A 14,766-nucleotide genomic window follows, 5' to 3' on the forward strand; every position below is an offset into this window, starting at 1 on the left:
ACGTTAGAAGCAAGTTCTTCACCTACCGAACCTGGGGCGACCATGGATGGATGGAGCTTTCATTTCCCACCCAACTCCACTGGTTGGAAATTACCGTATGGCGGTATATGACCGGAGTTGGTGTGCGGTAAAGCAGATATACAGGGTGTATTGTAAGTGCTAATGCGGCATTTATATCGTCAACCGTCCGTCGTAGAGGTGTGATTCCATATTAAAATATGCTCAAAAATTAGTCTGTACCTGTTTAAGACCAAATAAAGTGTGTCGCAAAAATAAAATCGTAATTTTTATACGGTCCCCGTGTGCTCTTACTTCCAATTAGGAAGTTGCTGTCCGGTATCTCCTGACGCCAACAGAAAAAAAAAATTCCACATTTCCAAGTGCAATATTCGCTGAGATATTCGAATTCAAAATCAGAGAAGTTATGAAAGAACAGCAAAAACTAACGAACACCGACTCCTTTCCCTCATTTTAATTCCACCCATTATCAACTTCTCTCCGGTTTTCTGAATTCGGATGCCTCGGCGAATATTGCACTTGGAAACATTGAATTCCCCCCCCCCCCGTCCGTTGGGGTCGGGAGAAACGGGACAACAACTTTCTACCTCGAAGTTAGAGGACGGGGGGGGGGGGGTTTCACACTGTATTTTCACTCTCGAAGCTGATATGTAGTGATTCTTATAAACACATTTTGAGCATTTTTTTAAACTGAAACTATATCTCTACAACGGACGGTTGATGAGATAAAGGCCACATTAGCACTCCCAGGACACCCTGTATACTGCAACTTATATGAGAATTCTAGTTGAATACGAGTCATGAGAATTCAGAAAGATATCGGCGATACAGTGAGCAGTAATTTCAGTTGCTGGCTGAGGATTTTACACAAATCGATATTTAGATTATTGTCTATCATTATTATTAGCAATTATTTCGAGAATAAACCCGCAGCCTTACGCGAATGAGCCAAGATGCGTGTCTGGTGCTCGAGATAAGAGTTGAAATGTTGATTTGTGCAAAATCTTTTCATCCAACTAAAACTTTCAACTGAAATTACTGCTCGCTGTAATTTCCGACATCTCTCCGAATTTTCACGATATGCTCGAGAGCAAAAGAGGGCTAAAACAAGTTTTCCAACTTCCAAGCGTGAATCGGAGCCTCCTAGAGAAAGAAGGCCTCCGCAGTCTGCTTGTGACGTCAGTAAATAGTTCACTTTCCCTCAGAATATTCCGGGAAAAAGAATTCCCTGCTCGTATCATCGTTGGGAGGAAAAGAAATGATCGGGGTCAGAATTGGCGATTTTTATGCCCCCACATCCAATACGAAGTAGCCTTACGAAAGACTGGATAACCAAGCGGAGATCGAGATGTAGTTCGGAAAGAAAATTCACATTCCTCTGTGGTGAATCGAACTAGGTTGGTTATCCAGGCTTTCGTACTTTTCGTATGAAAAGCGGACAGTGACATCGTTTCTGTTTATGTGCCTCAGATCACTTAAGCGGCCTGCGATACAGTTTCAGGGTACTTAACCGGTTCGCGGCACAGTTCTAGATCACTTAAGCGGTCCGCGGTCCAGTTCTAGATCACTTGAGTGGTCCGGGACCCAGTTATAGATCGCTTAAGCGGTCGCGGCACAGTTCTAGATCACTTAAGTGGTCCACGGTACGTTTACAAATTGAAAGCGTGTCGAGGGCCACTTAATTAAGTGATATGAAAAGAAAATCACTTAAGTGGTCCTCGACACGTTTTCAAATCAACGAAGTGACCCACACACTTCAAAAGGTTGAGCACCCCTCGGTGTACGCCATAGGCGCATCGCGTTTGAAAAATATTCTCCAGCGCCGGCCGCCAAGTATAAAAGAAAATGTTTCCTCCGTGTCAATCTCGAGAAGTTGTGGAATCAAACACGACACGTGATCTCCTTATTAATGACGGCAAAGTAAAGACGGAGGGGGAAGCACACAACACACACAAACGCTAATATAAACGCGTCCTCCAAGAAAAAGACGAACAACAGCAACGAGAGAAGAAGAAAAAAGTCGCCACACACACGATATTTTCTCTTTTCCTTTTTGTTTTTCTCTATTTTCTTACCTGTATTTTGCTTCTAGAAAAAATTCACCATTCATTTTCCAATGTTATGTGGCGTCGAGGAGAGTGAAGAGAAGAGAAAAGACTTCTCTTGCGGCCAAAACCAAATCGGGTTCACAGTTGTCGACTCTTGCTTCTGGCTTGTCGCTGGTGGCTAAAACCGTAGTGTGTGTGTGTGTGTGTGCATAATAATAATAATTAGTGTATACAGTGTGTGTGTGTGATAGTAACGAGGAAGGAAGTGTTCGAAACTATTTGGTGTTTTTTTTTGGACTTTCGATTTCGTTGAATATTCGGCCATGGATGAAATTCTCTTCCTGAGAGGTAAGGCAAATGACTTTGTAATTGTGAAAATACCACGATGTTTAAAGACGGTTCGGTCATGCGAAATATCGAATAAATATCCGGGGCCGCAATCGGGCGGGTGCGAAGGATGCAGCCGCACCGGGCAGCTCAATTTTTTCGGGGCCGCAAAACGGATTCGAAATACTTTGATTACATCGAGCTATGTTTTGACTTCTTAACAAAGCGGTAGATTAAAATTCTATTCGAGACAGGAGACTCTCGAGGTCTAGGATTTTGAAAATTCCATCCCAAACGCAGGACCTGTACCTCGTAAGTTCGAGCCCTGGGCAAATGTTATTTTTGGGGCCCCCTTATACATAGTGTTCTTTGAGGCAGAGAAGTGGGGGAAGAGATCCGTGCCTATGATGCAAAAAACAGCCAGCTTCGGTGACGTTATAATTTTATGGGCACGTGCCCATTTGCCCATGGTTAGTCCACAGGCCCTGCCCGAGCCAAGAGTGCGTGCGGGTTTGATGCCCCGTGCCTTGGACAAGAAAGAGTGCCGAATTCTAACTCTAACGACGTACTGTATTTAAAACTGAGCGGGTGGGGGGGGGGGGATTGCATGCTTGCCACAGCTGAAAGAGTATTTAGTTGAAACTCTGGGCAGATAATCCGTCGTCTATATATAGACCTGACAGCACCGTAACAAGGCTGGGGAAAACAGGGCACTGTCCCGGGGCCTCGAGCCAAATGGGGGACTCACAAGGAATGTACACTTATTTTGTATAATCTTTTTCCTTTTTAAGAGGGCTCCCGAGAAGGTACGCTATCGCTGTGCTTTCCATTGTAGTGCTACAGATATTGTTGACATGGTACCCACATTTTGCAGCAGGGTTCCTATCATGGGCACCGGAACTTGGGGCTGAGGCTATTGCAGCCCTCCCAAGGGTCAGTAAAAATCATTTCGGAGGGCAGCAAAGCTGTTTTCGTAAAATACTTAAGCCCGTCCCTCGTTTATCGTACCCTGGTTTAGATTCATCGACGATATCCGTAGCGACATTATAATAGTACTTCTCAAAGTGAGCGTCGCAGCTCTTGGGGGGGGGGGGATTATCGCCAACCTTTGCATGGTACCGTACCTGAAAGAAATCTATGATTGTGATACGTATACAAAATTACGTCTCTTGCGTATAGGTACCATTCTAGGCGGCCAGTTAAGGGCGTAGCGGCGAGCTGTCAACATTGCTTATTCAGTACTTTGAAGTGGTTAATTTTTTTTTAGAATATTCTGTGGGTGCCGCGGATAAATGTTGTCAAAGGAGTCGCAAGTGGCAAAAGTTTGAGAACTGCTGCCTCATACACACACACACACACAGACACAGTGGAACTTTTCATAAAAAAAATGTCTCCGTAGTGGGCACCTCCGCTAACGAACATTTTTCTGAATCCAGCGTGGAAATAGGCAAAATATGTACAGTATTTCACTCTGTTTCAGCTGAAACCACAATTTGCGATTATAATTTTCTGTCCTATATGCAGGGTCTCATTATGTAAAACGTGTTTTACGAGACATTTCTGCATTTCCCCCCCCCCCCAAATTTGGCTGACATTTTTTGGAGATGTTTTTTCCCGCATTATATTTTAATTCATTGCAACTCTTAAATAATAATGCTCGTTTTCACACCCATTGGCAATCTTTTTTTTAGCAAATTCCAACAATAAATTGGCAACGTTTTGGTGGAAACCAGTGATGTCCCGTGTTTTTGATAATGATTGATAATGAAATATGGTCAGTGCAGATCCCACCGTGTTATGCGGGCCTCTATTGTTTTACTCATTTACATATAAAAGAAACTAGCTTGTTTTTTGTTCACAAAAAAGAACAATCAATATTATTATTTTTTTATATTCCTTAATCACAGGCGCCCCCCTCCCTGAAAGAGCGGCGGTGCGCTTTCAGGGCCCGGTGCGATCTCAACTGTCGCACACCCCTTTGCAAGGTGTGGGACTGTCCCATGATTGCTTGAAAATTCTCTTGATTTTGGCACGAAGGAAGGTGATAATTACAGCGAGGAAATATTTGCTCGGGCACACATTTAGCACAATGACCAATAGTTGTTTGATTAACTCTATATCATAGACACCAAACCTGGCTGCCGAGGCAATTTGAGCCCCCCCCCCCACCCCCGCATTGTTTTCTTCTCGGCAGCGCCTCTGCTCTGTGTAGTCAAAATTATTCGCCTACATAAATCATAATATGGATGTATAAAATTGCATATATTTCCAAGTATTCAATGCGTAGTTGATCCACTTTTGGCTTGAGTGACTGCCAAAACTTTCGACGCAGCGTGGGTCACATTCAAAATTCTCATGGAGGGTGACTTCAAAGCATAGTATGTTATCAAGATACATGTTTGCACACCGTTTTGGTCACTCACTTGCTCTCACACTGTTTTGGTCATTCACATGCTCTCACACTGTTTTGGCCATTTACATGCTTGTACACTGTTTTGGTCACTCACGTGCTTGCACACTGTTTTGTTCTCTCACATGCTTGCACATTGTTTTTGTTCATTCACATACTTTTACACTGTTTTGGACATTCATACGATTGCACACTGTTTTTGGTCATTCACATGCTTGCACACCGATCTGGTCATTCACATGCTTGCACACCGATCTGGTCATTCACATGTTTGCATACTGTTTTGGTCACTCGCATACTTGCACATTACCTAGGTCACTATTTTTCTTGCTCACTGGCATGGTTCCTTGCTTTATGGATCACTCTTTTGACCATTGACACGTTTACACATGCTCTAGGTCACCTTTATTGATCACTCAGTGATCTAGTCCCTAGCTGACTGAGCAGATGCGGATTTATTGAGGTTACACAAATTTTGACATCTTTCTCCCATCCTACTAATTTTCTTGGCTACTCATTCCTCCAATTTTCCGCCCCTATGAACTTACTGCCCTGGACTATAGCCCGCTGTAGCCCTGCAAATACGCCACTGACTTTGGGTACTCGAACAACTAAAGCATCCCTGGATCCGACGTCATGACTCGCCGATTTCTGGCATATTTGGCATTGAGGGAACCAGAAAAACCCGATATTCTGGCATTGAATGGAATCTCTCAATAAGGGACACCCATTTGACCGGACATTTTGTCCCTTAGATAGAGGTGACAATGCAATCATATTCAGAGGTAAATTAGCGCTTATTCAATCGCGCACGAAATGGGGCATCTGCACCCTTAAACGCAAATTCCACAACATGTAAAGTGTTAAAAGGGTGAAAGTATGAATGTAAAGAGGTATATCCTTCATTTTCAGAGTGCCCCCTTTAAATGGAATAATTATCGTATAGCGTTGGATCGGGGTTCTCAACCGAGAACTATGTGGTCCTTTGTGGCCAGTGGCGTATTTACAGGGTAGGAGGGCATGGGTGGAAAATGAAGTACTAAAATAGCCAGGCAGCGGATTAAGCTGGCCATGGGGAAAAAAAGTGTAGTGTCTAAAACAATGGTTATCAAATTGGGCACCGTGGTGAGCTGTTCTTATTAATGTGTACCTATCAGTGGCGTATTTAAGGGTTGGGGGGAGGCTTAGCGAGCTGAATATATCAGTTTCGAGGGACGGAAATTTTGAGGAGTGATCAAGAAAATTTAACTAGAATGGGATAAAGCGGCCAAAGTATGAATACACCTCTACCTAAACAGCGAGGAACTAGGTCAGTGAGTGACCAAAGATGGCTTGCAAACATGAGAGTAACTAAAATAGTGACGTAGAGAGAAAGGAACAAAGTGAGTGAGACGACCGAAAAAGTGACCTAGAGAGCAAGGGACCAAGTCAGTGAGCGACCAAAAGAGTAACCTAGAGAGCAAGGAAAGAGTGAGCAACCAAAAGACCTAGATCTAGTGACCTATAGAGAGTTTATGAGAATGTGAGTTACCAAAGGGAAAGGGATTTGATCGGTGAGAGATCAAAAGAGTGATTTAGAGCTTGTTCAAGCATGGGAGCAATCATAAGAATGACCTAGAAAATATGAGAATGGCGAGTGACGAAAAGAGTGACGTAGAGAGTGTGTTAGCATGGACGAGCATTTGGAACGTGTTGCGAAGGGGGGAGGGGATTATCAAGGGTACAGATATTAATACTTTTTGTGCAGTAAAAAACGAGACCTCCCATCCATTGAGAAAATCCTGCGTAAGCATATTTCTTTCTTTCTTTCAAACCGAGCACAACTCAGGTCTATCGCCATGGGAAATTTACCACCAAGGGAGTAGTGCCGGAAGTGTAAGTGACCTAACAGTCTGAGTTCGGATCCAGTGCTGTGTCTGATTTTTCAATGCTGCCATCTGTATTTCAGAAGTGAAGCAAGTGAAGAGTAACGATTGTGAACATTTGCATGGTTTGTAGGCCTGTTGCTCTCCATGAAGAGACTTTTTAACGGGCAGATCGGCTCGCATTTGCGCCTCGAACTTTGGGACCGCAGAAAACCAACTTCAGCCGACCACATTCGTACGCATATGCATGAGAGTGACCTAAAGAGCGAGGAACTAGGTCAATGAAGTGTCAAAAGAGTGTGGTGTGTGTGTGAGAGCATGGAACCGACCAAATGAGTGGCGTACAGCGATTGCAAGCATGTGAATGGCCAAAATTGTGACACCTAGAGAGTGTGTAAACATGTGGGAGTGGCTTAGAGGGAGAAGGGGACTAAATAAATGAGTGAACAAAAGTGTACGCAAGCATGTGAATGTGAGTGACAAAAAGAGTGACTAAGAGATACGGGTGGAGGAAAGCGTTGAATTCGAGGAATGACTGGAATGGGAGAAGGGCAGCTAAATTCGTTTAGCCAACAAGGTTACAAAATCGCGAATTCATTTCTGATATTGATATCAGTAACTTAAAAGGGATTAGACAGGGCCGTCTCAAGCGCATCATAGGCCCCCGGGCCAAGTTATTTTTCTAAGGCCCTACCTGGGAAATTCCCGGAAAATTCAACTACTTTCAATTTTTCTGAGGCCCCTCTTCTCTTGAGGCCCCCGGGCCCGGGTGGGCCCATACGTTAAGACGGCACTGGGATTAGAATGACCACTACTACCCACAACGACCGCCGGCTTCGTCCAAACCAAGCGCGAATATCAGGGAACCTTTCTCAAACGAAAAATGTTTTTAGCGTGTCATGATCTTAACTGAAATAATATTGTATGATCTTTTATATTGTCATGGAAGGAAACTTGAGATGTTGATGAGAGGAATCGTCTTTGTCAAGTCCCCGTCGTACATATTTGTGGCGGTTGTCGTAGCGTTTTCGTCTTCATACATATGTGGTAAGTTCATGCATGTTTATCTTTTTAAACTAAGTTTATGAAATGCAAAACGTCCTAGAAGTTCTGGACATTTTTTTTGGGTAAGGGGCCGTGCTTTAGCTGATGCCGCGTCTTTCTGACGTGAATGCGCGTGGTGATCCAGCACCTCCTAGAGAAAGAAGGCCTCCGCAGTCTGCTTGTGACGTCAGTAAGTAGACCATTTTTCCCTCGGAATATTCAGGGAAAAATAATTCCCTGCTCGTTCCAGTATCATCGTTGTGAGAAATGGTCGGCCTCAGAATTGGTGATTTCTAGCACAGTGCAGAGTCATATCTCTAGGAGATGCTGGGTGATCTCGTCCTCTTAAAACCCTCTCATTTCGGCGATTTTGAGCCCAGCTAGCTCTGTACAGAGAGCTCTGCGTGATAATTCGTTTTCCTTCTCCCTCCCCCCTTCCGTCTTCTCAATTGCCAGTGGCAAGAGTCTTGGGGGTGATCATTTATCAGCTCACGCAATCGGAAAAAATATAGAAATATATTCTTCTTGAAAATAGGTGGCAATTTTAAAATTTAAAAAACCCCTTAAAGGGATAACAACCGAAAGCGAACTCCCAAGATATCATGACACCGCCTAAGAGTAAACGCTTCTTAAATAACCAGTAAGTAGTCTAGCAATCCTCACATATTCCGCACGAGAGGGTTGAAAAAATAGGGGAACTTTTGGAACGCTCAGTAGCTTGAGAACAACACAGTGGATCAAAACGAAGCAAGTGTTGAAAGATATCTTACAAAGCTTACCGGGATCATGACTTGCATCGTAATATATTATAACAGTTAAAGAGTCTCAATTAAATTCTTCTTCCCCAGCTCAGTAACGAGAGAAAACGGCCAGAACTTTCGGGAAGATCAATAAAATCGATCAATTCATAACCTTAAAAAAATCCCGATGGTTCCAAATTAACCACAACAAAAACAGTGTCTTTCTTTATGCACCGTTTCAATTGCAAATAATGTGTTCAATAATGTTCGGATCAAGAATCAATTGAAATCCCGTGGCTTGACTTCAGCTCTTCAGATTTTGGAGAAACGACGGATTGAATAATAATAATAATAACATTCAATTGAGATAATTGTCAATTAAATTCGCTCGCGTCTCAGATAATCATCCGAAGAAACCGCAGAGAACTGATTGATGACACTTTTCTCACGAAAGTAAACAGCCTCCGGATGTTGTCCGAGAGATATATTACAGTCTCACTTCTATAACGTAAAACTGTTGGAAAAGAATTACGACAAAACCGCAAATCTTCAGTTGAAAAAGAAAATTAGCTTGTTGGTTGCTGGCTGCAGCCAAAAACATCGACGTGACGACGTCGTAATTAAAGCATCAAGGTCAACTACACAAGTTGTGGTTCTATTTATACACAAGGGGGATTCTTAAGCTGTAGGTCGCGACCCAAACTTTGGTCGCATGGCCTCCGACGTATAGCTATGACGTGGGTCGCTCAAATCAACTTACTGCCAGGTAAAGACGACGGCACGAAGAAAACATTAGAGGGGCTGAGAGTTGCTGGTCGTCCCGTATATACGGGACTCAAGCACGTACGCAGGAGGAGGAAGGTGCTTTCCATTGTTTTGTTTTTTTTTCAGAAATTATTGGAAGGGGACTCAGCCTCCTAGAAAATTTATTGGGGCTGTTTATCGAATAGCCCTAGCCCCTGCGTTCCGGCGCCTATGCACCCAGGGACTCTTGAGCTATGAGTAAACCCAAACTTGATTCGCACGGACTTCCTACATGAGTCGCTCGAATCAACGTACAATTTACTATAAATGCACTTATTGAGTCACTGGTTTCACTAATTTCGATCATTTGATTTTTGTCGCACCACGGTCATTTTCTGCACACGAGGGCTAATTAGACCGGGACCTACAATTTATTGCCGATTCCGAACGGCTGGCTTGTTTTTCATACTCATCGAGAGGTTGGTGCGCTAACCCCTCGATGGGGGAACTCCCTGCGGTAGCAATTTTTGCTGCGGTCAAGTCAACATTTTTTGTTGTACCCCTGTGTCAGGAAAGTTTTCTGACAAGGACTAATTTCGAAGAATAAGCAGTCCCATGGGTCGCAAAGCTGATCTTGTTGATTTTGGCTGGAGGCTGGAAAAAAAAGGGTTAATAAGCCCTTATTAACTGCGGTGTATTATGTATGAATGCGTTCTCAGAAATTGTATATTTAAATATTGTTTGCGTATATGGTTTCCAGAGGTCGATTGCAAAAGACTCGAGAAATGCGCCACCAGGGATGGGCGCCAAGGCATTTGCGTGGTGAAGCGTTATTGTCGCGAGGCCAACTACACGAGTCTAGTCAACTGCGGAGGCAGTGAAGACATATTCTGCTGCCCGGTGCCATCACCGAGATCTGCAGTACCGATACACATCCCTCAGCAGTCAGCCTATGACTATACGCAGAGACCCTCCACAACCAGCACAGCAGCAACAACAACGCGAAGACCGGGCAGATTTCACGACACTGACAACGGGTACGACAGACCGGCCAGATATCCTTCCAGGTGAGGAATCTATATTAAGATCTTTCTTTTCTTGTGGAGTCTCCACAGATGGCGACCCATCTCCCAAGAGTTCCGAAACTGCTTATTCGATCCACAATTTTCAATCCACAGCGAGCGAGTGTCTTCTCATCAAGACAGAGACAGGATCGGAGACGAAAATTCCCGAAGAACCCGACCGTCCAGTAGAGACGATGACCGCCGGTCAAACGGACACCGGCCATCGTATAACGATTATGAAGAAGAAGAGGCTCCTCCCGACAAAACGATTATGTTCCCGGGTTCCTACGAAAATTCCAGAGCTCGCCCAACGGTGCCTGGTAAGTATCTCTCTCTCTCATTGGTCTTCCATAATTTTCCTATATATATTAAAGCGTTTCCTCAACCTTTCCGAACATAAGAACCATCAAATGTCTGAACCTCAGTGGCACAGTGGCGAGATGCTCGTCTTCCACTATGAAGGCTGTCATCAGGTCCGTGGATTCAGTCCTGGGGATGGGCATAGATAATAATTTCTTTCCCTACCGAACCTAAGGTAGTCACCGATAGATGGCACCTTCGTTTCCGTCCTAACTCGGTCTGTAGTAAATTGCTTTATGGTGATATGAACAGAGTTGGTGTATGGTAAAGTAATGGCTGATGTTAGTATATCAAAGAAACTGATGCCACGCTTTTAGAATAGTGATAGCAAAAACACTGTTACGCTGGTGAAATTATTGATGGAACAGTGCATACCAATTTTGACAATTTGCATTAAAAATTATATCGTCTCCTTGAAAGCTCCTCATTTTAGCATTGACAAGCCCAGATACAGTGGAACTTTGGTTAACGAGCGGTTCGGTTAGCGAGCAACTCGCATAACGAGCAAAAGTTAAAAAAAAAAAATTGATTCGATTAACGAGCGATGATTCGCATTACGAGCAAAAATTTTGCGCTTTGTTTATTTATTGTCGCGTTTTCACAACTGAGCTGATGATTTTTCGCTTTCGTGATCACACGTAATGTGGAATTGTAGGTAATATTCACCCCTGCAGTGTCCGGTCAGCGTGCCTCACTGGAAAAATTGTGACTATTATACGAAACTAGATGTCGCATTGTAATCGCGCGTACGTACGCCTGTTTTTTATATAAATTGTGCTTGGTCAGGAGTTGACCATAGATGAACTCATGAAGTTCCATTGCATGCAACAACAAGAGCTTATATTGAAGGTATCTTTTTCTGAGGAAGAGAGAGAAGAAATTTCACATTTGAAAAGTGAGAAGTCCCGCAGTTTTGAAATGTGATTTAGAGAGATGTGTGAAATGTGTGAATCCGTGCAAAATTCTGTAGAAAAGTGTACCAATGAAATAGAAGCATAGTTAAAGCAAGCAGTAAATCTGTCCAACGACAATGCAATTTCCCATCTTCGAGAAATCCTAAAAAAGGAGGTGTCATTGGATACGTTCTTTTTAAAATCACACAAAAAGAATAAGAAGGCTAACAGCAGTGATTCCGTAAACCGTCCAACACGAGATAGTCCTCTTCTCTCTCGTTGTTTAGAGTAAGTTAATTTGTATGCATTATATCGTTATTACATTATAGCGTTATTACATTATATATACTGTGCATATTTCACTTGAAAGTTTTAATTATCCACCTCTCTTTCTGTGTGTGTGTGGCTCCCTTCAGCACTTGTCGTGGCTCCTCTTTCCATTTGTGTTCCCCTCTCTATCTGTACCTCCCCTTTTAGAGTATCCCAGGGCCACAAACGGGCCACGTGGCATCAGGTAGCGAACGTGGAGCTTATATTACTGGAGGGAGCATCCAGCCGCCGCGACGGCGGCTACATGTAATGTAAGGAAGCCACGTGACTCGGTGAAAACAAAGTTGTTTTGCCCATAGAAATGTACAGTTTGGTCTCTAAATATTGCGTTTTAAACATTAAAAAAAAGGATTAGGAACTCATCTAACGATGAAACAAGATTAAATTATTTATTTCATTAATACTGGAATAATTTTTTTCGTCAATGCTGAAAAATTTCTTTCATCAATTTTCCTTCATTAATTCTGGAATTTTCTTTCATCAATTTTCCTTCATTAATTCTGGAATTTTCTTTCATCAATTCTGAATTTGTTTCTTTCATCAATGCTGAAGTTATTTCTTTTATTGATTCTGAAATTATATCTCATTTATTGATTCTGAAATTATATCTCATTTATTGATTCTGAAATTATATCTCATTTATTGATTCTGAAATTATATCTCATTTATTCCGAAATTATATCCCATGTATTCTGAAATTATATCTCATCAGTTCTGGAATTACCTCTTTCATTAATTTTGGAATTATCTCTTTCATTAATTTTGGAATTATCTCCTTCATTAATTTTGGAATTATCTCTTTCATTAATTTTGGAATTATCACTTTTTCATTAATGCTGAAATTATTTCTTTCATTGATTCTGAAATTATTTCTTTCATTGATTCTGAAATTATATCTCATCAATTCTGAAATTATATCTCATCAATTCTGAAATTATATCTCATCAATTCTGAAATTATATCTCATCAATTCTGAAATTATATCTCATCAATTCTGAAATTATATCTCATTAATTCTAGAATTATTTCTTTCATTAATTCTAGAATTATTTCTTTCATTAATTCTAGAATTTTTTCTTTCATTAATTTTGGAATTATCTCTTACTTTAATTCTGGAATTACCGCTTTTATTTGGAATTATCACTTTCATCAATCTGAAATTATCTTTCATTAATGCTGGAATTATTGCTTTCAATTATTTTGGAATTATCTTTAATTACTCTCATGAAAAAGGAATGCCACATACGACTCATGAAAAGAACAAATCTAAATGAAAGAAGCGTAGAAACGAATCGATCTGCCTGTTTTTGCTTCAGAAATGCTTGATTAAAGGCTGGCGGAATTTAATTTATATGGGGCCCATAATTAATTACAAAACATCCTTAACTATACGGATTGATGCAATTGGATAATATAAGACAATACGGAGACATTAATTCTCATTTTCGTGCTTGAGAAGATACAAATAAAAAGCTGAAATTAATGTTATTGCATGGATATGCACCTGAAAAGTGGGTCTGGCTCATTATTTTATATTTAATTTTCTGGGCTTCGTATCTCTGAGCGAACTCAATATTTCAAAAATCGAGAATTCAATTCAATTTTTAAAGTTATTGATGTGGCGGAAAACTCCGCTAAATTTTTGCATTTTTATGTTAGAATCGGCAATTTTAACATTGATCTCTATGGGGGATCGTGTTCGTTTGAAACCGAGTCACGTGATCTTCCGACGCAGATGTTGGCGGACACCGTTCTCAGCCAATACCTTCTAAAGCAGAAAGCTTGCTCTAGAACAGTGATTCCCAACCTTTTTTGTTCCATCGCCCCCGTCTTCAGAAATTTTTTTCTCTCATTGCCTCCCAACGCAATCTAACCCATAGGATCCTATGTTATACCCGTAGCTTCTACAGCCCCCTGGAACATTCTATCGTCCCCCAGGGGGGGGGGGCGTTAACACCCACGTTGGGAATCACTGCTCTAGAAGGTGTCTCAGCACTGCCAAGGTGGAGACCGCTGACGTCATACTCCTTCCAGTAATATAAGCTCCATCTATGTATGTTTTCTTTCAGGTGGCAAAGGAGCTGAAGCGAGTGATTGGCAACTGAGATCCCACGGGTCCATCTGCGGATGGATTGGTGGAGACGGAGTGCGGTGGTGGCATGGACGGGTGCGGGCTGCCGGAGGGGGGACGGACGTTTGGTTCTGTTCTGTTGCTCCTTTGGGCGATGAGTGGCGGACGGGGGTGTTCTTTCGTGGACTAGTGGAGTCGAGGGCCGGCGGAATGTTTTTGCTGGGTCGGAGATCTGGCGGGCGGTCCACCTGTGCTCCTTCTTGACCATCGGAGGTTCCCGGAAGCTTCTCGGAGTGTGGCTGCTTGGGATGGAGTGGGGACCCGGTGGCTTTCGAGTCGGGGGATGTTCGCCGGGCCTGGATGTGTGTCAGGAGCAGCATGTCTTCCAGCATGTCCCAGCCGCAAGGTAATCCGCTTATATCCCTCAAGGGACAGAGCGGGGGCCATGTTTGGTGTTATAGTAATATAAGCTCGATGGTTGCGAACACTATACAAATACAAATACAAATACAACGCCACAACAGGCAAATTGCCCAACGAGGTGGCTGACCTAAGAACACCATGGATCCCCGAGCCCTTTTTTACCCTACCTACGAGCCCTACCTACTACTACTACACCACACATGCACCCCGCCCACAACCCCCCGCGGAACCCCCCAACGAATCGGTACATGCGGGAATGTGTGTGTACGTGTAGTGAAACCTGACGTGAAGTTTGTTCCTGTGTAATGCTTGTTATGTGTCGTGCTGCCATCTGCCACCAGTTTTTTTCTAACTATGAGTGAAGTGTTATGATTGAATGATTTATCGTTGTAGGACTGTTGCTCTCTGTGGCGAGACTTTTTAACGGGG

At 42.7% G+C, this 14,766-nt stretch overlaps 1 protein-coding gene across 1 annotated transcript in view; it reads left to right on the plus strand.

Annotated features, from left to right (window-relative positions):
• Window positions 1-2,173: 2,173 nt before the first annotated feature.
• The window catches only part of LOC149068777 (venom protease-like), a 38,320-nt gene continuing 25,727 nt past the window's right edge, over window positions 2,174-14,766 (plus strand). The window contains exons 1-4 of the mRNA XM_089250640.1: window positions 2,174-2,414; window positions 7,618-7,715; window positions 9,957-10,263; window positions 10,375-10,580. Of these exons, the coding sequence (XP_089106766.1) occupies window positions 7,628-7,715; window positions 9,957-10,263; window positions 10,375-10,580 (601 nt within the window). The 5' untranslated portion in view covers window positions 2,174-2,414; window positions 7,618-7,627. The remainder of the gene's footprint in view (window positions 2,415-7,617; window positions 7,716-9,956; window positions 10,264-10,374; window positions 10,581-14,766) is intronic.

Source organism: Pholcus phalangioides, unplaced genomic scaffold (assembly GCF_987345545.1).
Source record: "Pholcus phalangioides strain wild (caught in Gottingen) unplaced genomic scaffold, Ppha-v1.0 ptg000024l_1, whole genome shotgun sequence".
NCBI classification, from domain to species: domain Eukaryota; kingdom Metazoa; phylum Arthropoda; class Arachnida; order Araneae; family Pholcidae; genus Pholcus; species Pholcus phalangioides.